At 49.9% G+C, this 23,046-nt stretch overlaps 2 protein-coding genes across 10 annotated transcripts in view; one reads left to right on the top strand and one right to left on the bottom strand.

Annotated features, from left to right (window-relative positions):
• The window catches only part of SLC39A11 (solute carrier family 39 member 11), a 398,153-nt gene that overhangs the window by 6,074 nt on the left and 369,033 nt on the right, over nucleotides 1-23,046 (top strand). The gene's annotated exons all lie outside the window — the stretch shown is intronic.
• Nucleotides 11,978-20,943, bottom strand: SSTR2 (somatostatin receptor 2). 3 transcript variants are annotated; one of them, XM_047706321.1, is made up of 3 exons: nucleotides 20,704-20,943; nucleotides 15,582-16,665; nucleotides 11,978-12,356 (listed from the first exon to the last, which is right to left on the bottom strand). In XM_047706321.1, the coding sequence occupies exons 2-3, from the start codon at nucleotides 16,572-16,574 to the stop codon at nucleotides 12,291-12,293; spliced, it is 1,059 nt and encodes a 352-aa protein (XP_047562277.1). In that variant the 5' UTR covers nucleotides 16,575-16,665; nucleotides 20,704-20,943; the 3' UTR covers nucleotides 11,978-12,290. The 3 variants fall into 3 exon arrangements, with proteins under 3 accessions (XP_047562277.1, XP_047562278.1, XP_047562276.1); XM_047706322.1 differs by lacking the exon at nucleotides 11,978-12,356 and adding an exon at nucleotides 14,464-15,078; XM_047706320.1 differs by lacking the exon at nucleotides 11,978-12,356 and having other exon boundaries at nucleotides 14,467-16,665.

A 23,046-nucleotide genomic window follows, 5' to 3' on the forward strand; every position in this document is an offset into this window, starting at 1 on the left:
TCTCTCCTCTCTGCATGAGGACAGGTTGTCTCCAGGCCCCTCTGATTCTCTTCTTCAGCGGCCCCCATCCAGGCTTCTCACATCCCCACCCTGCCCAGTAAAAGTGAGGAAGGCCATCTTGCCAGCTTCGGCTGCTTCTCAGTTTCAGCATATCTGACCTGCCCCTGTGGACACTATTTCCTCTGGGCTCCTGAGACATGCCCCAAGTCCTTCCCTCCTACCTCGTGAAGCACTTCCCCATCATTTTTGCTGGTTCTTCTTCCCGTGCTTGACTTCTGATGCTGCATGGACCCAGGCTCAAGCCTTAGCACTGGTCCCTTCTTGGTCTGCGCTCCCTGTCCAGGTGATCCCCTCCTGCCCTGTGGCCCTGTGAGTTAGAGTGTCACTGCAGCAGTGGAAATGGAGAGCAAGGAATGGTGTCTGCAGGTGACATGTCCATTTCTGACTCCGGCCTGAGCTCCTACAACACCCCAGGCTCATCTTAAGCTTCATACATCCAAAATAATGACTCTGCCTGCCACCCATCCTACCCCCTCTCCTGGAGCATCTCCATCTCTGAAAATGGTACCACCCAGTGATTCATGGCTAGAGACCCAGAATCATCCTTGACCCCTCCCTCTCTCACCCTCCACACCCCACCTACTTACAAGTCCTACAGATTCTTCTTCCTCCAAAATAGGGGCTGATTAACTTTTGCTAGCAAGAACCAAAGTCAGTGGGCTTTGCACGCTCTACAGTCTCTGTCACTATCCAACAAGGCCACCATAGAGGGAATCAGGACTAGACAGGATGTAAATGAATTTGCATGGCCATGTTCTACTAACGCTTTATATACAAAAGCAGGCAGAGGGGCCATCTTTGGTCCTTGGACCATAGCTTGCTGATCCCTGATCTACAATAGATCCCTGTCCTTCCTGTCCTTCCTAGCACATCCCCTGCTTTAAACCTCCCATGGTTTCCTGCCCGTTGGGGACAGAGTCAAACTACCATCAAAGACCACAAGTCCCTGCATGGCCTCACCTGTCCCAGCCCTCTACTACCTCACCTACTTTCCTTCTGTTTCATAAACAAGGTGTCGCTCATTTCTTCACTCTGGCTGTTTCTTTTCTTACCTTTTAAATTTATTTTAGCTTTTTTTTTTTTTTTTTAGAAAGACTATGGGCAAGGTGGAGGAGGGGCAGACGGAGAGGCAAAGAGAGAACCTTAAGCAAGCTTCACACCTAGCTTGGAGCCTGATGTGGGGCTTGATCTCAGGCTTGACCCAGAGTCGGATGTTCAACTGACTGAACCACCCAGGTGCCCCCTTTGGCTGTTTCTTTTACCAGATTGCCACATGGGGGTCGCCACTTCTGAGAAGCCGACCTGGGTTGCCTCCATCTAAAATAGGAAGAGCTACCATTTATTGGGGGCTCGCTGCATGTCAGCCTCTGTTACAGGCTCTGCATATAAACTAAGTACATTATTTCATGCTCACAGTTCGCCGAATTCACAAATCCCTCTGAACTAGGTCCTGTTCTTATTTTTACTTTATCAAGGACAAAATTGGGGCTGAGGGAGATTATATGATTCGCCGCGAGTCTCTTAGGAAGTAGCAGAGCTGAGGTATAAACCAGACTGTCTGGCTCTGGGGTCTGTGTGCCTAACCACCTGTCTTCACTCATGACCTCCGTCAGAGCATCGGTCACTATTGAGGCTTCGTGTTCCCTCCATTTGTTGTATTTGTTTCTTTTCTTTCTTTCTTTCTTTTTTTAATATTTTATTTATTTATTTGACAGAGAGAGAGAGAGATCACAAGTAGGCAGAGAGGCAGGCAGAGAGAGAGAGGGAAGTAGGCTCCCTGCTGAGCAGAGAGCCTGATGTGGGACTCGATCCCAGGACCCTGAGACCATGACCTGAGCCGAAGTCACAGGCTTTAACCCACTGAGCCACCCAGGCGCCCCATGTTGTGTTTGTTTTTTGAGCATCTCCCTTACAACAAGGGAGGGAGCCTGGGTCTGTCTCTCATCTCGATGAATTCTCAGCTTCCAGAACAGTGTCTCACAACAAAGTAAACGCTCACTATGCTTTTAGCGCATGGATAATAATTTACCTTTGTAATCGATTAATTTACCGGTATGCTAACAATGTTAATCAGTAAATATTCAAAGTACACCTCACTTTAGAATTCCTATGAAAGAAAGAAAATAATCAGCTTTACTCGAATTTTGGAAGTGTGGAATGAAGTCACCTTCTGATCAGCCCTCCCCTCTCTCCCCAAAGGAGGTGAATTCTTTGCATTTTTGAAGGTTACTTGTGGAATTAGGAAAAAAAAAAAAAAAAAAAAAGAACCACCCCAAAACCTCCTGTCCATCTTCACCATCTTGTTCCCTTATGTTGGTGCTTCGGGGCTGTGTGTGGAGTGAGGTCACTCAGGCTGATATCCTGGACAGCGATACTAGGAGTCGGCAGATGTTCAAAGACAGGTGGTCACTGCCGACCTGGGGGAGCATCTTCAGCTTGAAGACGCAGATGGGTAAGAGAGGCTGTTGGGTTACACGGCCGCCACCCTCGGCTCACCTAGAAGAGAGCAGTAGCCTCCCAGGGGTGCACGGCTGCCCTCTGAGAATATTCGGCTGTGAGGGTACAGTTTGGTGGGATGATGTTTCCCTCCTGGCACACCTGAAGGAGTAGCTTGGGAAGAAGCAGTTTCTAGTCTGCCTTTCCTCGGGATGAGCCACTGGCAGGACCGTGCCCTGTCTTAGGGTGCTCTCCACCTAAAACTGTAAGTAGCGGCGGACGTCTACTGAGGACGGGTCCATTTCCGAGCCTGGGACCCAGGGAAAGCTGAGGTCTGCGGAAGCTGCAGGGCCATAGGAGGAGGAGCTGGGTTTGCAGGAAGCTGTGCTGGGCTCTCCCTTTGGAGGTGCGTGTTTGTGGGGTGTTTTGTTTACGTCCTGCCGGGTAAAGAGACACGTCAACCCTGCTTGGCCCAATGCTGGATGATAGAAGACTCTGGATCTTTAGATCCAAGAAAATGTGAAGTTGGGGTGTTTGTACATATGGTTGGGGAGCACATGCAACTGGTTAAAATGTGCTGAAGAGCCAGGTTGGTTTTTTCATGGGCTTTTGGTATAGATGGGAGTAGGGGAAGAGTATCCTACTCGACCTTGACACTTGAGAAGTTGTGCGCACAGGAAATGATGCCTTCCAAAGCGAGATCATATAATTGTATTCGGAAGCGTGAGTGCCCCAAGCAGAGTAGGGAGCAGAGTTGGGAGCAGACCCGCCGGAATATTCTGTGGGTGGCACTCAAACCCTGGACCCCTTTTGCACCATCTAAGCCACCCGATGGTTATTTTCTGAAAATCCCATTTGTCCTCTGGGAATGCGAGAGTGCCGCTGACACTGGAAGGCCCCCGCCGGGACCCCTCAGCTTCACCCCTACCTAAGGCGGCAGTATCCCTGAACTCCCTCCAGCTATGCCGGTAGAGAGTGGGCGGCTTTGAGAGTGCTGGGGTCCCGACACGGGGGCTGGGCCGTTCATGGGAGTGCTGGTGACGGTCCACATGCCTCCTCCTTGCCACCCTATCTGTGCTCTGGGCCTCTCCCTGCTGGGTGCCCTGAGGCAGGCCTCTGTGGACTGCCTCCCTTGGCTCTCTTCCCTTCCAGCTCGGGTCGAGCTGTGGAAGGAGATCAGAGGGGGGGTCCTCACTGACTCCGGCCCTGGCTGTGTGGCTTTACAGACACAGCTCCTGTAGACGCACACCTTCCCTGTGGCTGCGGATCTCACTGGGCCCCAAGTGACATCATCCCCTCCCTCGTCCCACCAGCTGGAGGGCTGGTAAAGTTTCCCACCTGTCTGCAGCGTCCAGGAGCCTCATCCTTCTCTTGCTGTTGCCCTGACGCCCACCCACACCTCTGCACACGGCACCTTCATTACATTCATTTTAGTTAACCCCCTTGGAGTGTGCCATCTGTTTCCAGCTGGACCCAAAAGCGATACAGATGGTTACAGACCTGGGATTAGCGGCACGAGCCTCGCCTTCTGGCTAGCACCGGGCCGACCATGGTCTCACACTGGAGGAAAAACCAGGAACAAACTCAGCAGTTTCCAACATGTCACGAATTGCTAAGTTTCTGGAATGTTTCGGGAAGAGGAGGCTCTGTTTGGGGCGGGCGGGGGGAGTTATATCCCCGGTCCATTCTGGAGGAGACCAAAGTTTAGTTAGTTAGGCTTGGCGGGGGAGGAAAGCCCCTTCTCCAGAAGGGAACACCCCGTGTAGATAGAAAGTGTGGACACCTTATCGGCAGACACACAATGCATTTACTTTTCGGCCCTGGCCCAGCTTTCATCTTGCGTCATGTGCCTGGTGCTGTCCGTGCCAGCTGAGCTCCCAACTAATGGCAGGGGTAGGAGCCGCAGTTTAATATTAGCTGATTTGGAAAATGGTTTGTTGTTTAACAACCAAAAAGTTTCTGGTCCTTTTTTTTTTTTTTGCTGTGATTGGAGGTGAGGGAAACCTAGTATTTTCTAGGTACCTCTTTGTGCCTGATAATGTGACACATTCTATAAAATATTTTCTTTCACCCGGGCTCTTACACAACTCCGTGAGGTTGGTGATGTTAGCCCTGTTTTGCAGACAGGGAAGCATAGGCTGGGGAAGGTCAGGCACAGCTCATGGGTAGAAGGGTGATGTGGCAGAGCAATTCAGAGCGCGGGCTTGGGTTAGGGACGCAGGTTCGCCACGCCTCAGTTTCCTCGGCTGCCGAGCGGGCATCAGCTCCTGGGGGAACTGAGGAAGATGACGCCTGTCAAGTGCCCAGCATGGAGACTGGTCCACCGTGAGCACTCCAGATGTCAGCTCACTTTCTTTTCTGGTGTCAGGAGATCGGTAGCTAAGACCCTGCTTTTCAGCAGCTAGAAATTTTGTTGTGATTCGAGTGAATGAAAAGAAGATGAGAAGGTGATAAAAAGTTCTTTTCCTTGACCTAATTTTAAAACACTTGAGATTTCCCTGGCCTCACTTTTGCCATCAGCTAGATGGGGCACATCCTCAGGGCACACTGAGGGCACCCCCTTCACCACGCGCTTTACCGTGACCTCGCCATGCTCTTCCAGCTCAGCTCCAGAATCTGGAAGCCATCACATCGGCTCGTTAAGGATCAGTCTGTGCACCAACTAGGACTCAGCAGTGGTTGTCTGTCTCAAAATCTTCTTTTTCTTTTGCTTCTGAATGATTGCTAAGACATGTAGAAAATGTCTTATAGGCTTTTCATGGGGCTTAGAGTTAAAAAAAAAAATCCTAAGGTTTCCAGTTTCAGCGTTTTGGGAAACCTGGAAAGTGTGGGTTATCTCGTGACCTAGGACCGTGGCCCATTTTCCTGAACGTGTAGAGTCTTTTTCCGAGGTAGATGGGAGCAGAGGTGAGCTCACACAGGCAGACTAATAATGAGTAAACTTTAGCCCGAGTCCCTTCGGTAGAGAGTATGATTTCATGGGAAGGTAGTTTATAGAGCAGTACACTTGCAAATAAAAAAAAAAAAAAGCGAAGTCACTAAAAAGCAATGTTTGCTTCTTGCTTTCTAGCGTACACAGTCGATTATAACAGCAAAGATAGAGGCCAATTTATCTGACATACAGAGGAACGTACGCACTCACAGAGATAGTTAGAGCTTCTTGGAAGGCAAAGGCATTTTCAGCAATCTCATCTCAATACTGGACATGCAGGAATGACACATTAAGAAGGATAACCACATTCACAATACCACAGGAGTAATAAAAATAGCTTGCGTGCCTACCTATTCCTGACATGGTAAAACCGTCTATCACATCCATGGCATTGACACGGTTTTTGCAATAGGGGTTGCTAAATGCTTTTTTGGGTGTTCCCTGGTTTTCTTGTGTCCAGAGCATGGAAGGAGAAAGAAACCTCCATAAAGCCTTCACAGATGTGGTAGGAGGGGCCCGGAGGCTCGGTTTTTCTGACCTCCACCACCTTCAGGAAGGGGGACGACGGCCACAATGTCAGCCCTGCTCAGACAGAGAGGAAGGGGTGAGATGCAGCGTGAGTGCCCACAGAGGATGAGCTTTCAGTCTCCTGTGAGAATGACTGAGGGACTGTTTGTAAAATCCCACCGTCGTTTCCTGGGAGTGACAGCCAGGGAGTGGCGGACAGAACGAGGGGACACGGGAAGATTCCATACACGTCAGACTGTCGTTGGACACGCTGTCAGAGCCAACTCCGTACTCTGTTCTTTCTAATTGACGTGATTCTCAGGCTGTTGGAAAGTGGAATGGAGATTTTTTTTTTTTTTTTCTGGAGAAAAGGCTTCCTAATCATTCTGGAGAGTTGCGTGGCCCGCTTTTCCTGCCATCGGGTAGGAGGCTACTCATGGCATTTGGTTGTGTGGCCGGGCTGGCTGGTCTCCTCTCCACACAGACCGGAAAGCGGCCTCCGTTATTGGGTTGTTCTAATCAGGGACGGGTCTCTCCTGGTCAGCTGTGTAGCGGACAGCTTCTGTCTGAGGCTGGGACCAAAAGCCAGGAGGGACGGGGACAGGAAAGAGGCCCGGGTTGGCGTCATCCCCTCGTAAGATGAAATGCCCCCACTGACTATTTCCCTCAAAAGCGCTCCTCACGTTCTCATTTTATGAAAACTAAGGGGTGCCTTTCTGTTGTTTAAAGGTGGGCATCGTGGACGTGTCAAGAGAAGGTATTTTTAAAATTTCAATATAGGCATATATTTCAATAAACATGAGAGAACACTGATTTGGAAGACAGATGGAGGAAACGGCTAAAGGACCTGAACTCTGATGAGCTATTTTTACAGGGTCGGACTCCCGGTCTCCTTCGCTGACATTCCCCAAGTCCCTTGGGACCTCAGCTGACTTGGCGTTCTGGAAGGCAAAGCCCACCCCTAACATTCGGGTTCGCTGGGGACGCAGTCTGCCTGCCACTTCAGTGCCTTGCTTTGGTGCTTCTCCAGCAATGAGTGTTGACCTCACCGGTCCTGGAAGCAGTGAAGGAAGCCATGAAATCCCAGATCCTCTAAAAACCCATTTCCACGCTGACCCAACAGCCCAGAACCACGTTGCTGATGGCAAACCAGATTTTGCCTCTATTCCTTTGGACGAGAAGTGTTCTGTTTAAGGTTGAGGAGGGATGGGTTTCCTTGGCTGCAAAGACCGCCTGCCCCCAGCAGAGGCCACATGCAGCACCGCTGAGGATACGATGCTGTCACCTTCTGCCCACGGGCCCCTTGGAGCGGGGACCATGCAAAAGGTGGCTGTGCGGAGGTGCAGAGGCAAGGAAACATGAACCACCTGCAGTCTGTTGCCTTCTGGAGCAAGCATCATAAATACGATGGTGCCCATCCGCCTGGAAGTTAGGAAGAAAGATTCAGGGGACTATTTTAATCTGTTCAGAGGCGTTTAAGCTGCAGCCAAACAGAGTGAGCCTTTATGCAGTCCGAGTCTTTGCTCCCGAAGTGTCGGGATTACAGATGGGCGGCTGTCTTCCCCATCACATACCGGCAGGTACTCAGAAAGCACCAAAAAGGAGCTGATGTACATGTCCTGAAGCCCTGTAGTGGGACGATGGACAGGGGGAAGACTTCTTTTACGCTGGCGAGCCTCTTTGTGGAGGTACGTTCATGCCTGAGGGAGAGAACTACGGTTCATTTTCTTGGAGGCCAAGCACCTCTGCTTCCCCCAAAGTGTGCAACTTCAGATTTGTATTAAGAAGCACAGGGGCACAAAGCTGTCCTTATAATCAGAACAGTACGGTAATGGCATAAAAACAGACCCAAAGGTCAGCAGAACAGCACAGAGACTGCACAGATAGACCCACGTCTATATGGTCAACTAACCTGTGACAAAAGAGCCAAGAGCAGACAACAAGGAAAGGACAGTCTCTTCAATACACGGTGTTTGGAAAACCGGAGAGCCACATGCAAAAAAAAAAAAAAAAAAACCAACTTGGACCTCGGCCTCACACCACATAAAAAAATCAACTCAAAATGGATTAAAGACCTAAAGGTAAAACCTGACATCATACAAGTCCTAGAAGAAAACATAGGCGGTCAGCTCCTTGATGTGGGTCTTGGCAATGATTTTTTTTTAAAAGATTTTATTTATTTATTTGAGGGGGAGGAAGAGAGAGAGCACAAGAGCAGGGGGAGGGAGAACCAGACTCCGCACTGAGCAAGGAGCCCAATGTGGAGCTTAACCCTAGGACCCTGAGATCGTGATTCAAGCTGAAGGCAGATGCTTAATGACTGAGGCACCCAGGCACCTCTTGGCAATGATTTTTTTGGGTTTTTCACCCAAAGCAAAAGCAACAAAAGCAAAAGTCAACAAGTGGAACTACATGAAGCTGAAAATCTGCTGCAAAGAACAAAATGAAACAGCAGCCTACTGACTGGGAGAAGATATCTACAAATCATATATTGGATAAGAGGTTAGTGTCTAAAATATATAAAGAACTCATACAACTTACTAACAACAAAAATCTGGTTAAAAGGGCGCCTGGGTGGCTCAGTGGGTTAAAGCTTCTGCCTTCGGCTCAGGTCATGATTCCAGGGTCCTGAGATCAGGCCCCGCATCGGGCTCTCTGCTCAGCGGGGAGCCTGCTTACCCGTGGCCCCCACCGCCCACCCGCCTCTCTGCCTACTTGTGATCTCTGTCAAATAAACAAATACAATCTTTAAAAAAAATCTGGCAAAAAAGTGGGCAGAGGATCTGAACAGATATTTCTCCAAGGAAGACATACAGAAACCAGCAGTATGTGGAAAGATGCTCGGTATCACTCATCATCTGGGAAAAGCCAATCAAAACGCCAATGAGAGGTATCACCTCACACCTGTCAGAACAGCCGTTATCCAAAAGACAAGAAAGAAATGTTGGCGAGAATGTGGAGAAGAGAGAACTCTTCTGCCCTGTCGGTAGGAATGTCAGTTGGGGACAGTCCCTTGGAAAACAGTATGGTGGTTCCTCAAAACATGAAAGACAGAACTACCCTATGATCCAGATGTCCCACTTCTGGGCATTTATCCACCCAAAGGAAATGAAAACAGGATCTCAAGGAGGTATCTGCTCCCCCATGTCCATGGCGGCATTATTTATGATAGCCAAGACGTGGAAGCAACCTCAATGACTATCAGTGGATGAATGGATCAAGACAATGTGATACACACACATAAACACACACACACACACACACACACGGATATTATCAATCTATAATAACAGAATGAAGTCTTGCCATTTGCGACAACGTGGATGGATCTTGAGGGCATTATGCTAAGTGAAATCCATCAGAGAAAGATACATATGGTATGATTTCACTTATATGTGGAATCTAAAACAAAAAACCCCCACAAAACCAAGTTCATAGATACAGGGGATAGATTGGTGGTCACCAGAGGTGGGAAATGGAGGGTGGTGGGTGAAACGTTTGAAGGGGCTCAAAAAATATAGATTTCCAGTTACAAAGTGAGACAGTCAAGGGGAGGTAAGGTACAGCATGGCCGCTTGAGTTAATAATGCTGTATTGCCTATTTGGAAGTTGCTGAGAGTAAATCTTAAAGTTCTCATCACAAGAAAAAGAAAATTCTGGAACTACGTATGGTTAGGAATGTTCAGTGGACTTGCTGTGGTGACCTTCTCACAATGTGTGCAAATACCAAACCGTTATGTTGTACACCTGAAACAAATGTAGTATCTGTTGGTTAGACCTCAATTGGAAAGAAAAAAAAAAAAAAAAAAGGCAGCACGGGACCAGAAGAAATCCCTGTTAGGCCCTGTCCTCAGTGAGAACCGTTTGAAAATCATTTTGAGTGATTTTTCTCCAAAGAAATTGTGTGTTTTTTCTTATGCAAAACTATGACTGTTAGCAGAACGCGTGCTTCCCGTTGGGTCACTGGCTGGGATGATTTGTAGTTTTGCCAACTCTACCTTTTTTTTTTTTTTTTTTTTTTTAAATTGAGGTGGCCTGTTATTCGCAGGGACAGACAGCAGGCAGGCTTCAGGAAGGCAGTCAATGATCAGGCACGGGGTATTTGGAGGGAAAAATTGGCTTATACACAACGTCCTCCTCCCCATAAAAAGGAAAAAACGAAAAAGGAAAAGAAAGAGTGTATATCCCTAGACTTCAAGTGAGTTATTAAATTATAGTTCTGTCCCTTCCCTGAAAATCAGAGCATGTCTGCATCGAACGTCTTGCCTACAAGAATTAGAAGGCGTATCGCGGGGGCGCCTGGATGGCTCAGTGGGTTACAGCCTCTGCCTTCGGCTCAGGTCATGATCCCAGGGTTCTGGGATCGAGCCCCACATCAGGCTCTCTGCTCGGCGGGGAACCTGCTTCCTCCTCTCTCTCTGCCTGCTGCTCTGCCTACTTGTGATTTCTCTCTGTCAAATAAACAAATAAAATATTAAAAAAAAAAAAAGAAGGCGTATCGCGTGTGAGCATGCGTGCATCATGGCGTGTTCCATGCACACACGTGAATGTGTGTGCCACGCGTGTGCCCCGTGGTGTGTGTGCCCTGCATCGCGAGGGGTGCGTGTGCTTGGGAGCACAGAGCGTAGTGAGCCATAGGAGAATGGCCCTTTGTCCTGAGAACTAGGGTGCTGGCGAATGTTGAGAAAACCAAAAAGTGTTGGTTAGGTAATAAGAGAACCACTCGGCTTTCTTGCTAAAAATAATACCCAGGAGGAAAAATTACCCATCCTCTCAGTAACGGCCACTGTCCCTCGCCTGGGGACGGGAACCTCCATGGGAACTGGTACCCCAGCCATCCATGAGGAAGGAGGGGAAAACATGGCCCAGGAGTGGCACTGCCACTCCTCCCAGGTGAGTCGCCGGGTGGTCCAGTAGAGCTGACCCTGGATGTCCTCTCGTGAGACTAGCACTTTCCCTCTGGGCCCCTGTTCTGGACGCTTTGCAGTCTGACCTTTGTGAGGACCTGGGACGATGGTGTCTCCCCTGAGTCCAGGCCTAAAGCTGTCTGACTGGGACCACAGCTCAGCTTCCTTTCTTTCCTGACTGCCCTACAAGGGACCCGCTCTGTGGCTTAAGTGACCGGAGGCCCCAGGCACTGAACAGTGGGAGTGGGCAAGGCTGTGGGACGCCAGTTCAGGTTTCTTTGGGAGTACATCTTGCTTCACACTCGTCCACAGGCTTTCTTACGAGGTGAGGCCCATTGTACGTCTGACCAGTCCTCACAGGCCCCGGGGCGGAAGGGAGCCACCTCCCCTTCACCGGACACCGGTATCCTGGCAGAGAGGCCTTCTTCTCCCCTGCATCTGTCCCCTCAGTAATGCCAGGAGAGAAGAGGGGTGAAAAGCGAAAGCATCCCCCCTTCTTCTCCACCCCCGAGCTTGGGTCTGTGTGATCCGTCTCGTGCTGGAAATCTCCGTCCACTGGGAGGCAGACGTCCACAGAATCCGGTGAGCGAAACGCCGCGTTCCATTTAATATGATATTCATTTTAAAATCAATACCTTTCTGTTCGGCTTGGTGGAGTCTTGGCTAATATTTAACTCTGTTTTGAAGCCCAGCCCAGATACGTACAACCTGACACATCTAAGGGGGGAAAACTAGCTGATCAGGCTGTGTCTGGTCACTGAGGAGCTAAAGGAAGCCTGGTGGCCAGTGGAGGGGGTGGGGCGGGGGCACAAACACTTGTCCTGGAGCTGCTTTTCCCAGTCCTAACGGTCTGCTGACTCGGGTAATGGACACACGGAAGCTTTTCAGCTGTTAAGTGGAATATAATCCCCGGGGCCAACTTTCCAGATGAGCTGCTAGAAAAAAAAAAATATGAGACTCTGCCTATGGGAATGTTCCAAGAAATCCACATATTAAAAGGGGGACAACCCGTGTAGGTGAAGGTTTTTCTGATAGAACATTGGATAGGAAATTCGGTATTTTTTGAATCCGGCAAATGTGGGGATCAGACAAGTAGCCCAATATAAATTATGACTTCTAAGCTCAAATGCTTGGCTAGCCTCCTGTGGTGATTTATATTAGAGACCACATGGTCCAGAAAGACTAATGGGACCTTCCCAACCAAATATGGAGCCTTTCGGTGATTCTCTTGCCTCCTTCCTTCAACTAGGCCAAAGTTCACTTCTGCCTTCTGTCCTAACCCAGCGGTCCTGATGCAAAGTCACACTGGGAGCTGATGAGGAACACGTATCCCGACAGACGTTCCTTCCTACCTCTCTCAACGACCAGACTGTACACTTTTCCAGCACGGGGCTCCCATCCAGCCATCAACACTTGTATTCCAACACGGAGGGGAGGTTAAATCTGTGTTAGCAAGTAGACTCCGGTTCCCGGCCGGCTCTGGAAGTCCCACGCACCAGCCCACATTTTCTTCTCTGCATACATTCGCGATAGATAAATAAATCCATGCAGAAATAAAAAGAGGTATAGTTGTAAAATGAGACTACAGGAAAAGCGACCCCACAGTACATGCATAATATCCCACACTCTTACGTCACGAAAGGTCGTCTGCAAGTTCCGCTCAGGACTTTCCTAGCAGCCACAGCCACCGAAGAGTAATGATTCCTCCTCCTCCTCCTCTTGTCCTCTCCCTCCTCCTCCTCTGCTTCCTGCCTCCTCCTCCTTTCTTCTTCCAAAAACAAAGGAAGGAAATGCAGTGTCCTCCTATCCTATCCCCCAGCGTCCCTCTGCTTCTCCGCCTTGACTGTCCCAACCCGTGGCATGAACTCCACCAAAGTTTCAACTCCATGTTCCATATCCACCACAAGCTAACGTCATTCAAGGGCCACAGCATCCCATTCTCTCTCTTGATACCTCTCTCGCCACATTCACCCAGATGTAACTAGCTCTTGACTACCCGCGCTAATGGGTAGGTTACAGAGTAGCTCGCATAATCCGAATGTTCAGCTGCCCTCAAATCAACGAGTGGCCTTGCTTTTTGGTTCTCTCCCAGCATCCAGCAGATTTATGTTCATAATTAAATGTTGAGTTGAGGCTCAGCTTACATTTCAGAATTAAAATCATGTTAACATTGAAATTAAAAGGTTTATTCCTTCTTTCGGAAGAATGAAGGCCACCAGAGAGCCAGCTATCCCTGAAAGAGATATTTCAAAAAGTAGAGATTTCCTTTTCAGAGCACAGCGTATCATAGCAATCTGCCTGCTGATTTGGACAGAAGTACAGTCTTAAAGGCCCCTTAGAACAGCCATCGTGCTGATGAGCCCTGACCTTAAACCTGGATAGGCATTCTGTTTGAAGACTTCAGATGGCCTCCTTGGAGGCAGTGTCTGACTGCAGGGGCCTGAGGGCTACACGGTTAGTCCGTCTTTCCTGAAATTATTTCCATCAGTTCTTGGTCCCTTGGAATCACTTCCCTAAAGAAAAAAAAAATCAGCCTTTATTCAAAGACCCTGGAACATCTCATATTATTAGTAATGGTAATGTTGGGCTTAAAGCATTTCCTTCCAAATTTTTGCTTGTTTTTATGGTGGAGGAGGGAGAGGAGGAGGAGGAACCTTCTGTCTGTTGTGGCTGCTAGGAAGCCCTCAGCGGAACTTGTAGCTGACCTTTCCTCCACAAGTAGTGGGAGATCTTACCACGGGCACGTCTGGGCCATGGCTTTGCTTAGAGTCGCATCTTCTAATTGTACCTCTTTTAATTTTTGCATGGATTTACTGATCTGTCATAATATCACCGATATTATGACACTTCTCTAGGCCACAATAAGTACTTTTGAGAACGAGGTGGTGAGAATAGTATAGACAGGAGGAAGGCAGCCCATTCACAGTGACCGTCACCGGAGGAGTTCTTAGTCATTCATTCAAATGGCCCTGCTCAGGGAGCCAGAAGAGGAGAGCTCATTTTTATGGTAAAACCTATATACGAGACGCTAAGAGTGAGGCTTCCCGAGAAACCCAGAGGTGATGGCGCCCCCACAAACACACGAGTGTGTATTTGTTCAGACCCTGGCGATCGGTGAAATGGGGCATCATCTCATCTTACCATTTGTCGGTGAGCTCATCTACATTTCAGGGACAGAAAAATGTCATCGATGGTGTGAAGTGCCTGTCCGTTATGACTGTGCATGAGGAATAGCTCAAAGAGTGTGGAATTAAAGGTGGATATTCGGCGTGTCTACTGGGCGAGGAAGGTGGTACAGGTGTGCCTGTGAGAGACGGGACTCCTTCTGACATTCTTCCTTGTGCACCTGCTATGTGCTGGGCTGGTGCACGGGCTCATGTGTTAGGAACAGGGGCCTCAGGTCTTTAATGCACTGTGATTTATTTATTTATTTATTTATTTATTTTAGTGCCTAGATTTCTATCAACTCCTTAAAAAAAAAATAGAGGAGTCATTGAACTATATTTCCATTCTTTCATTAGGGATCCATGTCGGGCATTTTTTAAAAAAAGGAATTTCATGCTTTCTTGTAAGATGTCATTTTGCTTTATTCTTACTCATTTATTTTCATGGTGGGGAAAAAGCTTTCCCTACAAGAATCACAGTCCCTTTTTTTTGCCTTTCGTGTCAGTGATTTCCTCCACTCTCCTCTTCCATGGCTCCCTAAGAAAAACTAATACAAATAAAGGAGGAAAAAAATGCAATCTTATAAAAAAGCAGGCTTTGTTTTGAGAAATCCAATAATCGATGACCAGAACCATTTATGTGTCCTTCTGAGGAAATGAATAATTCTTTGACTATATCGAAGAAGAGAAAACACATGAATTTATGTTCTGGGCCCTCAACTCCCTTCTCCCTCTCCCTTCTTACTTTGATCTAACTTGCCTGAAATTAGGAAGGCCAATACCCAGGGGTAGAGGTGGGTTTGAGAGACTGGAAGCTTTAAGGAGACCTCTTTAAGAAAAAGAATACAAAAATATCTTCCTTTTACAATTTTTTTTTTTTCAAAAACATGTGGTCATGTGAAAACACTGCCCAAGCATGAGATATCCCTGAAGCTTAAACTTTATTGGCTTCGTGGCAGATCCATTTCTGCGGGTACCATATTGGAATAAACGTCCACCTACACTAGGCACACTTCGATTACTACTCGTGTACTTTGGAACACAGGAAACAGAGGTAATGACTATACAGGGGCTAGAGAGTAGTAGAAGAGATAAGTATAAATGTTAAGACCACAGGTTACATATTAGGTTTTAAACACGCAGATATACTTTTCTATTTTTCTTGAGCTTCACCATTTCTACAGATCACACCCAGGCATGATCTTGTCTTCTCCTGACTTGAAATTGTCTGCCTGCATTTAAATGTTCACTTTAAAGGGAAAAGGGGGGGTGTCATCAATTTAATACATTATCTTTCACTCAGACAAGCAGACTCAAACACTATTCTCTGATTGGACTCATGCTGAGCAATTCCCTATTCTAGAAGCCAGGTGTGACGGATGGGAGGAAGGGAGGGGTGGGGGCAGGGAGCACATGCCACTTGGCAGAGCTTGGCGTATTATTTCTTTTTCAAGCCGTTCAGATAGTGGTCTGGAGGTCTCCATTGAGGAGGGTCCTCTGGGTCTCCGTGGTCTCATTCAGCCGGGATTTGTCCTGCTTACTGTCACTCCGTTCCCCGTCATCTGTGCCGCTCACCTTGACCAAGCAGAGGACATTCTGGAAGCTCTTCTTGAAGTTGTCAGACAAGAAGGCATACAGGATAGGGTTGGCACAGCTGTTAGCATAGGTGAGGACCACCACAAAGTCAAACATGCCTTTAAGGGCTGGGGTGGGACTGATGGCCACCGAGACAGAGGAGACATTGAAGATGTAGAAGGGAAGCCAGCAGAAAATGAACACCGCCACCACTATGGACACCATCCGCGTGACCTTCTTCTCAGACTTTTTCCTCTTGGAGGAACCCACTCGGATCCCAGAGGACTTCACCTTGATGATAATGAACAGGTAGCAAAGACAGATGATGGTGAGGGGCACCAGGAACCCCAAGATGAAGGTGTAGATAATGAACCCCGTGTACCATGCCCCAGATTCACCTGGCCAGTTGATGGTACAGCTGCTTCTTCCCCATTGGTTGCTCCGAAGCCCAGCATATATCATGATAGGCAAGATGACCAGCAGGGACACTCCCCACACGGCCACATTGATCATCTTGGCCGTTCGGGGTCTTCTCCACTTGGCCGACTTGATGGGGTGGACCACAGCCAGGTATCGATCTATGCTCATGACCGTCAAGCAGAAAATGCTGGTGAACTGATTGATGCCATCCACAGTCATGACCACCCGGCAAATGGCCTTGCCAAAGGGCCAGTGGACCAGAGCCACCTGCATGGCCAGGAAGGGCAGACCCAGCATGAAGAGCTCGTCTGCGATGGCCAGGTTGAGGATGTAAATATTGGTGATGGTCTTCATCTTGGCATAGCGGAGGATGACATAAATGACAAGTGTGTTGCCACACAATCCAATGATGCAGACCACAAAATAGATGAATGTGAGGACTGCATTGCTGGTCAGATCATAGTACGGCTCTGTCTGGTTGGAGCTGTTGGCCGCCACCACAGAGCCATCAAGGTCAAATGGAGGGGAAAGCCAAGTGCGGCTCTCATTGAGTAGCTCATATCCCATATCCATGGCTTCCTTACACTCTCAGGCTAGTTCCAGACAGCCAGAGATCGTATTCTCACCTTAATGTGTCCTGGAGGCAAAGGATCCACTGTGACATCTGCAAGGGAAAAAGGAAGATGGGGCCATCAGTCAGAGGCTACTTAAGCTCTCCCCAGCCTTCTGTGTTTCTGGTTTACCTTCTCAGACAGATTCTTTAGTTGAAAAGTGTGTTTTCTGTCTATTTGAGCATTAGAGCTACTGGCCCATTCTCATCAGTGTGCAGACTTTTTGAGTTGTTTTTCCAACGGGAGGTAGGGGGAGGGGTTTGGGTTAAATCATCACAGTTTATCTTGTCATCTTTGGTGACGCACATGTGGGAGATGGCTCTGGCTGCAAAAAAACAAACAAACAATGCCCCCCCCTCAAAGAAAACCCCAATACAAACCAAAACTAAAAAATAAAAAACAGAATTTGTCCTTTGATTCCTAAGAAGTTGACTGGAACAGACTGTAAAAAGGCAGAATGTGGAGTCCAGCCCCTGACTCAGAAAGATCTGACACCAGCATTCCCGGCCTGCTCCCCACGAGGACGTCTCTGCTTGCTGATTGCTTTGGAGTCTTTCCATTCTGGAAACCCCAGAGTGGAAAAACCCCAGACTTTAGAGGTAAAACAAACCAGGGTTCCACCAGGAAGCCCGTATGACCTCGTGCCCGGCACCTAACCACTCTGACTCCCACTGGTGACAATGGCGGCATCCGGAAGGTTGAGGCATGAGATCCCGTGTGGAAGCACCTAGTGTTGTGCTGGGCTCATACTGGGGACTCAGCCAATCTTACCTGCCCCCGCTTTCTCCTGTGCCATCTCGTGTATCTGTAATCTGCGGAAAGCTGCCCACAGAATGACCAAATCTATGGTCCTAAATATTAAAAATGAAAGTCTGCTTGGCCTTTATATTAAAAATGTAGATTTAGTTTATTTTGATTCTTCTGTTTTCATTTCTCCAGTCCCCAGCGCTTGACCTCCACATGCCTCAGAGGGTCCCTCGGGGAAATGCTGCCCCAGAACGCTCCTCTTCTAGCACTCCAGAGGATTTGCCTGGGATCCCCCATGAAGGAGGAATACAGGAGCCAGGCATGAGGGAGGCAGGCTCATTCACAGAAGTGAATCCCAAACACCACAGTAGCTCATTCACACTCATTATCCCCTTGATCTTCCCAGTGGAAGTGGGATAACCATCCCCATTTTGCAGATGAGAAACTGAGGCTTAGGGAGTTGAAGTAATTTGCTTCTGTCCCCTGTATATAACAGGTAGAACTGAGATTTAAACATGGGACACCCGACCCTGCTGCACTTTTTGCAGTATCCTATCCGCTGCTCAGTGGGCTGGAAAACTGAGTGACTGGTAATTGGGCTTTGGTTTAAAACAGCTGACTCCTGTTTTACTATTCTGCTGGGAAAGTAATTGTAACACTACCGGCTTGGCTTAAGATCGGAAACAATAGCTTATCACTTAAGTAAAGGATTTATCTACCGCCAGAGCTGGGGGACGTCTTTGTTCTGCACACGGGGATACAGGCAGGAAAGAGCCGTGGCTGGTGACCTCTTGGAGGTCCCAATTTAGGAGGGGAGACAGGCAGAGGAAGCCCGCTCATCTAGGGTGTGAATTTTGTGGAGAAATGAACCCAGGGCTTGAGGATGCCCTCCTTTCCTGGAGAATTCAGAGAAGCCTTCATAAAAGGAGGGTTTGGGCTGGGTCTTGAGTAGATGAAGAGTGAAGCAGGGAGGGCAGGAAGGAGGTCATTCCAGGAATAGAGAAGACGGTAAAGGGTGGCGTGCTCAGCACGTAGTGGGAATAATTCACTCGGAGGACACATTTCTCCTGAGCAGGGCATTCCCCCCCCCATGCCTGAGAGAAGATTGGAGATGGCTCCTTTATGCTGGGAGAGACTGCTAATTAGCTAGGGGGGCCTTCACCAGCAACAAGTACTCGAGGACCCTTGCCTACCTTTGCCTCTGCCTTGCCTACCTTTCATTCTGCACTGCCAGGTGCACTGTTTATCCTCTCTGTGCTCATTTCCCTACCAGAAGACTGTCTGTAAAGTGGGGTCTGTGCTTTGTGGCTGACCTTTCTGCTAAGTACTTTGGGGACCCAGGATATAATGTCTGCATTGGGTAAAAAGCAAAATCCGGCAGCTCTCAAAAAAAAAAAAAAAAAGTTGTAAAGGAACCATTTTTGGTATCCCTTGATCAATTTGGGTTGTTTCCACCATTTTTCTGTCTTATGGGTACTTTAATTCTACAGACCCAGAATCCCACTGAAGCCACCTGCACTGGACAGTACATCAACTACTAGCATTCCCAAGTGCTGTCTATGTTAATGTGCAAGGCCACACTCCAAAGTCAGGGTGAGTCTGAAGACCCCTGGGTGGCAGAAACTCTGTCTAGAGCTTTGGGGATGGGGCTGATGATGGTGCAGGCGGGTGGGGGAGAGTCAAACGCTGACCTCCAGCCCTAATTCTGCCTTTTTGGCTGGAGTCTCGGTCAGTGGCTTGGAACTGCATGGGGTCAATGTTTTTCTAAGCAGGCTAGGAAGCAACCACAGACAGCGGGCAGAGCTCAGTGAAGGTGGGAGAGGAGGTAAGCTGGGGAGCCAGTCTAGAATGGGGAGGCTCCTCCAAGGAAGGAATGAGTTTAAATCACAGTGACTCTGATTTCATTAACAGTGAAGCCTGCTGCCTCAGGTCTCCGAGTGACTTCTGCTTCATTTGGGTCCCAGTGAAAGTGGAGCCCCATGTCAGGCAATCAATACTTGTTGGATTGTGGTTCGATTAAATGCACAAGGAAGTTTGGGATTTTGCTTGCTTTATTTTTCCAGCCCAAGAGTTACAGACCCTGGAAATGGCTGATTGTTGGTTTTCTCTGAGACGGAGTCTGGTCTGTGCTGGAGAGGAGGGTGAGAATGGTCTGGAGCATCCCTTCCTTTTCCCAGAGCCTAAGAACTGAGCATGGGGATGGGGACTGGGCATTGGGAACCATGCTAAATCCTCTTCGCCTTTAGTTCTCCTTTCTCCCCAGCATTCCACCCCCGCAGCCCTCATCCACTCCATTCATTCCCCACCGCCACTTATCCGGTGGCCTGCTGAACCCAGTAGGTCTCACCACCCCCAGAGCCGAGCCCCACCGGAGGGAGAGACAATAGCCAGGTGCAGGCCACCATGGGGTGGGGGGTGGGGGCTCCAGTGCCTAAGAAAAGCCCAAGCAGCACTGGCGAAGGGCATGGGGGAGAGGTGAGACTCGGGACAGCCTGTTCGGTTCTCAGGACTGGCACAGAAAATTCTCATCATCCAACTTGATGGCTCTAAGATCAAAGGGTTTCCTAAAGAATTCCCTGCTATTTCCAGGAGGATGATGGGGGAGATTAAAGACGGCTGCGCCAGCACCCCAGTTTCTAAATGCGGGGAGGGGGTGGCGAGACATCAGGGACCGCTGGGAGCGGAGGGGACAGCTGCCTGGGGACTTAGCCAGTGCCTCGGGGGCGCAGGCCACTCAGGGATTCATTCTTTCCAAACATAGGCAAACTGTCCTCTCCTTCTGAGCGCTGGGGGAGCAGACCCTAGACCGTGCATCCGTCTCCCTGGGGGAAAAGAAAGGACGGAGAAGCGCTCCCTTTCCTCTGCTCCGCCGCCTGCCCCTCCCAGGCTCGGGTCTCGGGATGCACGCCCGCAGAAGCCCCCAGAAGGGACAGACCCCTCTCCGCCCCAGCAGCCTGGCTCTCTTCGCATGGAGGCTTCTTTGCAGGTGGCTGGGAGAGAAGTTGTCCCTGTCACAGCTACCTCCTGGAGCAGTCGGCTGGGGGACGAGGACTGGATAAGGGCGCATGCCAGGGGCACCAGCCTGCGGTGGTGTGAAGATGTCCATTCCTGCACACATGACCCACAGCCCCCACTCATGGCGGGACAGCCGCCCTCCTTCCTTGCCACAAAAATCATCCTCCAAAAGGCACAGGGCAGAGAACCCCACACCGGGACCTACTCTCGGGCACACTGAGGTGCGAGCCACCATGCAGCGCAGATCCACCCAGGTGCCCAAGTGCGTCTCTCTCTCACACACAAAACACTCGCACGCACACACACATACACACACTCACACGCCTCACCTTTGATTTTCCGCTGCAATCCACTAGCTCAGCACCCAGCGACAGTCCCCAACCCAGCCGGTACCCGGGCGCGCAGCCGCTTGCCGGGCACCTGGAGCTCGGCGTCCTGCGCTGCCGGCTCCAGCCCGCCCCGTGCGCCGCCCGGAGCCCGAACGGCCCGCAGGCCCCCAGCGCCGAGCGCGGACTGGGGCTGGGGCGCTGGTGGCCGAGCGATCGCTCGCGCACGGGTGGCTGCGTCGCCGGGACTGGCCCCGCGGAGCCCTGGCCCCTCGGCACATTTCCCCACGCCACCCCCCCCCGTTACGTCACAGCAGCCTCGCTCCGCCCTCCGGGCCGTAGGAGGACCGGTGCTGAGCCGCGGAGAATCCGTCGGGGGCTGCGGGCAGAGCTCACGGGTGCGCGGGCCGTGAAGGGTCCCTGATCTCCGCCTCGCGGCAGGGACACACGCTGCTTTCCCTCTTACGGCTTTCACGGAATCGGGTGTGTTTCACCCAGCAGATTCCAGGCAGCTGGGGTGGCGGCCCCGGGGATGCAGACTTGCGCGGGGACCCCTGCCATCTCTTCCGTCAGACAGGTTGGCAAAGCTGTGACTGCCTTGGGTCATCCCAGGCTCCAGGGGGAGCGAAGGGAGGAAGTGGAGGAAGCGGGTTTGGGGGAAAACCCTTCTCCATGCAGTGGCCGGTACTCCTCCCCGCCCACCCAGTGAGCGAGCCCGCACTTGGGTTGCAGAATTTGGCTCAAGGAGTGCCAGAGGCTCCCCGGAGAAGCGACTCCTGCCCTCTCCCAGCTGTCCTTGTTCAGAGGGGCAGCGACCGTACAGCCGGTCGCGGGGCTTTGTAAGCCTGTTGGTCAGCACCTGCTCGATGGACTCAGCTCAGCTCCCCTGCTGCGTGCTGTGTGCGAGCAAAGGGGGACACGCAGGTAGTGGGAGCTGAATCGCCCCACTTAAAGCGATCTCATTATTTACTGCAATGATTCAGCCTCTGTACCGATAGATTAATAAGTCATAATCCTGGGGCCTCTCCTTCCTCAACCTCCTCCAAGTATATGAATGCACTCCGCTAGCCTGGGTCCACTTTTAGAAGATGGGGAACCAGAAGCAAACAGCTATTACAGTATTCTCGATAGGCTGAGCTGCCTTGGACTGTCCACCGTATTATCTGATGTCCAAGTTCACCAGTTAAAAGTGAAAATCCAGACGCTGCTTAGCAGGGAGGGTGAGCCCTAGAGATGGGTGAGGGACCCAGGAAAGAAACCACCAGGGAAGGTAGCAGTCAGCGGCACATTTCTCTCTAGGCCATGCTGGGTCTTGGGATACCCTCTGCTGGAAGTGGGGATCAGGGCTTTTCGTTGACTTTGTCTCTTTCTAAGATGTTGGTTATGATGGGGCTCGCATCCCTCATCCTGGAGCTCAGGTGCTAGACAGAATTTGAGCCAGTGGCTGCCTCATGTTCCAAGCCATCTGGGAACCAGCTTCTCTTTAGATCCCTCTGTGTAGAGCAGAGGGGCTGGGGTGGGTCGCTCACTAGAGGGGTGTGCCCCTGCTCATGGGCGGCTGAAAGATGGGGTGGTGAGAGTACCAGGAGGGCAGAGTGGAACTGGGCTCAGAACTCTGCAGCCTTAGGGTACAGGGTTACTGCTGCCATACCTGTTGTCATCTCGAGTGTAAAACCAGTGATCCACCCGGCTTCTAGGAAAAGCAAGACACTCAAAGTGCCCACTCCACTCTCAGATGTCTTTCCTTGTGATCGTGTTACCTTGTCGAAAGGCTTAGACATGTCTTTTTTTTTTTTTTCTTTTTTAGTAAGCACAGTTTTGTAATCTACACAAGAAATGAACCACTGGCCTTTGACTCCCCAATCCTCCTCCCCATGAAGTGACCCTGATGGGACAATGCTTGGTTTGTTTTTACTTCTATTTTAGCGTGATGAGTACGATACCATCAAGAGTGGGCCGCTTCCGGAAGATCAAGATGTCTTCTTTCAAGGCTGCTTGGATGGTTCTGTGGGCTTGCTGGTTTGCAACCTCGGAGTTCTCTGGGTGACATCTGAAACTGGTCCCTGTACATGGAGGACAGAAACAGGCAGGCCACTCTAGTGTGGTAGGTGGTGGTTTTAGGAAGCAACAGAATTTACTTAGGAGCTTTGTCTTGGGTACTGCAAGATGAGTACATCTCTGCACTTGTGGTGGAAAACCTTTTAGGTTTATATGGCGGCTTTAAAGGCCAGATGGCCTCCGATGACGCATTATTCTCAAAGCTGCGTCCTCGAAGTGGCTCCTAGTACTGGAACAGTGGGTGGAATGTACATGCCAAGAACAGGGAAGGAGGTAATGGGCCTCCAA

The sequence above is a fragment of the Lutra lutra genome, chromosome 16 (assembly GCF_902655055.1).
Source record: "Lutra lutra chromosome 16, mLutLut1.2, whole genome shotgun sequence".
Lineage (NCBI taxonomy): Eukaryota > Metazoa > Chordata > Mammalia > Carnivora > Mustelidae > Lutra > Lutra lutra.

Coding starts and splice junctions, on each gene's coding strand:
- SSTR2 (XM_047706320.1), bottom strand. CDS start 16,574: ATGGATATGGGATATGAGCTACTCAATGAGAGCCGCACTTGGCTTTCC.